We start from the raw sequence: 2,272 nt of genomic DNA on the forward strand, positions 1-2,272 counted from the left end.
AAACCCATCATTACACACACTCAAAACTCATTTATAAACACACCCAAAAAATATATAATTATTAATTTCTTTCCTAATACTTGTTTAGTTTGTATTTCTTTCCCACCTAAAAAAGTTGATTTCTTTCGGAATCCTTATTTTGCTTGTATTTATTTCCCATCCTATCGCGCATATGCATATTGAAACAAACACCTCCCTCTCTCTCTATATATAGAACGTAAAGTGGCCTAGTTTTTGTACAGCATCTAGCCTTCTACGTACGCTTCTACTTATAAGGTACGTCATCTGCAATCGCAAATCTCCATTGGTTTCTGGCACCATGTGTATGAGAGGTGGCGGCACCAGGTCCATGTGTACAAAAAGAAGCTATAGAGCAAGAATATCACAATACCTACCCTCCTCCTATCATGACCATGATCATGATCATCAGTCTGACTTTAAAAGATCCAAAAAATTGCCAATATCCTCATCAAAATTCACGAGTATTGATGACCTGCCTGACCACATATTGGTTGAAATTCTTTGCCGACTCCCACAGAAATCCACTTCTCAATACAAGTGCGTATCCAAAAATTGGTATCTTCTCATCTCTGATCCTTATTTCTTTCGTCGTTTTCTATGTATTCAACGTGAACGCCAAAACCCCATTAAACATACCCTCATCTTCTCGGATGATACAGATCGGAAGACGGAATTTTTTTCAATAGAGGAGCAGTTGGGAATACACAGCAAACACAGGCGCAAGTTCTCTTTCAGTTTCCTCCCTTGCTATGGAGCCACAGGAAGAGACGAACCACTTGTGGTTGGGACATATAAGGATCTAGTTTGTTGCTGCGCAACTTGGTTCAATCAACGTGACTACTACATCTGTAATCCCTACACTAAGCAGTGGGTTGCTCTTCCTCCTACTCCTCGATGTCACGAGGTAGTACAAGCGGGATTCATATGCAGTCCTAAGCACCAAAATGATGATGATGATGACATTAGTATTGGAGATCGAAAACAAGAATCCTACAGGTACAGGTACAAGATTGTGCAAATAATAATTCCTAAGATTAAGGATGCAAGGCCTAATTCCTTTCAGTTCAACTTGCAAATGTTCTGTTCTGAGAGTGGTAAATGGACAGAGGCAGTTGCATTAAGCCCACGAAGTTTTAGTTTGAATCGTTTGTCTGATGATGCTGGTGTTGCTCACAATGGGATGTTGTATTGGCGGGGGTATGAATTTATTTTTGGCTTGGATCCATTTTCCAATGATAAGCCTAACACTAGTAGTAGTATGATTACTGATGATATTGTTAACCACCATACATTTCGTTGTCGTTTCATTGGTAAGCCGGATGAAGAGCGGCGTGCACATTTTGATTTCCTGGGTGTGTGCCGAGGGCGCCTGCGAATGTGCCAAGTGTTCGTCTATTCCACTCTGGATAGTCGAACACACCATGGTGTTAGTATCTGGGAGTTGAAAGACGATGATCGTGATCATGAGTCCAGCAACAAATGGTGTTTAGTACACATAATTTACACCGATCAAATTGTTTCGGAAACTCCACTCATCAGTCAAAACAAAAATGTAGGCTTTTGGAAACATACTATAATGGTGCAAGATTTCGATCCAAATAACGAGCATGTCTTGTATCTACAATTGTTTAGTCGCCAAGTCATGTACGACCTTCGTACTAGAACCCTAGAGGTCGTTATGCTCTGGCGATATCGTGCTATTGATAGTCCCGGAAAACGTGTTTTCACATTTGTGATACCATGGTGGCCAACACTACAACACCAATATGCATACGCATCTCCATCTTGACCCATCAAATTAATTTTCTCTTTTCTTTTTTGCGCATAGATTTGTTATTAAGGTTGATGACAAATGACATTATTGTCACATTGATGTATGCAATATCCAAATATATATTATGATTCGGTGAAAAAAACAAATTTATTTATTTATTTTAACTACTCTTCGCTATAAATATTCAGCCTTGCTCTCCTCCTTGGTCCTATAGATTAATTCATTCATACACATTTTCTACTATATGCTTCTATTTCTAAAAGATTTCTTTCTAACTAGCAACAGAGACGGGTATGTTGGCACTGTTTGTTGTGACTTTGCCATTGTCGTTGGCAAACTCTCCTGCTGCAAAAAAAAACTTACATGTATTTATAGGAAAAAGGTTGTCTTGTGAAGTCAACTTAAGCTTCAAACCCTTTTGATTTTTCTTCATATTGCATCTCATGCATTACTGAATCAGAATCCGATATGTTGGTT

At 38.8% G+C, this 2,272-nt stretch overlaps 1 protein-coding gene across 1 annotated transcript; it reads left to right on the forward strand.

The window, feature by feature from the left end:
• The first annotated feature begins 451 nt into the window (after window positions 1-451).
• Window positions 452-1,810, forward strand: LOC148921168 (uncharacterized). The gene is made up of 2 exons (XM_089048176.1): window positions 452-576; window positions 681-1,810. Exons 1-2 carry the CDS (start codon window positions 489-491, stop codon window positions 1,808-1,810), a joined length of 1,218 nt encoding a protein of 405 aa, XP_088904302.1. The 5' UTR covers window positions 452-488.
• Window positions 1,811-2,272: the final 462 nt, after the last annotated feature.

The sequence above is a fragment of the Prunus mume genome, linkage group LG1 (genome assembly GCF_029339155.1).
Source record: "Prunus mume cultivar Tortuosa linkage group LG1, ASM2933915v1, whole genome shotgun sequence".
Taxonomy (NCBI): Eukaryota; Viridiplantae; Streptophyta; class Magnoliopsida; order Rosales; family Rosaceae; genus Prunus; species Prunus mume.

What these genes read in the sequence shown, in the direction of transcription:
- LOC148921168 (XM_089048176.1), top strand. Translation starts at nt 489, where the DNA reads ATGACCTGCCTGACCACATATTGGTTGAAATTCTTTGCCGACTCCCAC. An exon ending in AAGTGCGTATCCAAAAATTG is followed by an intron (nt 577 to 680) that starts GTATCTTCTCAT and finishes CGGATGATACAG; the next exon opens with ATCGGAAGACGGAATTTTTT.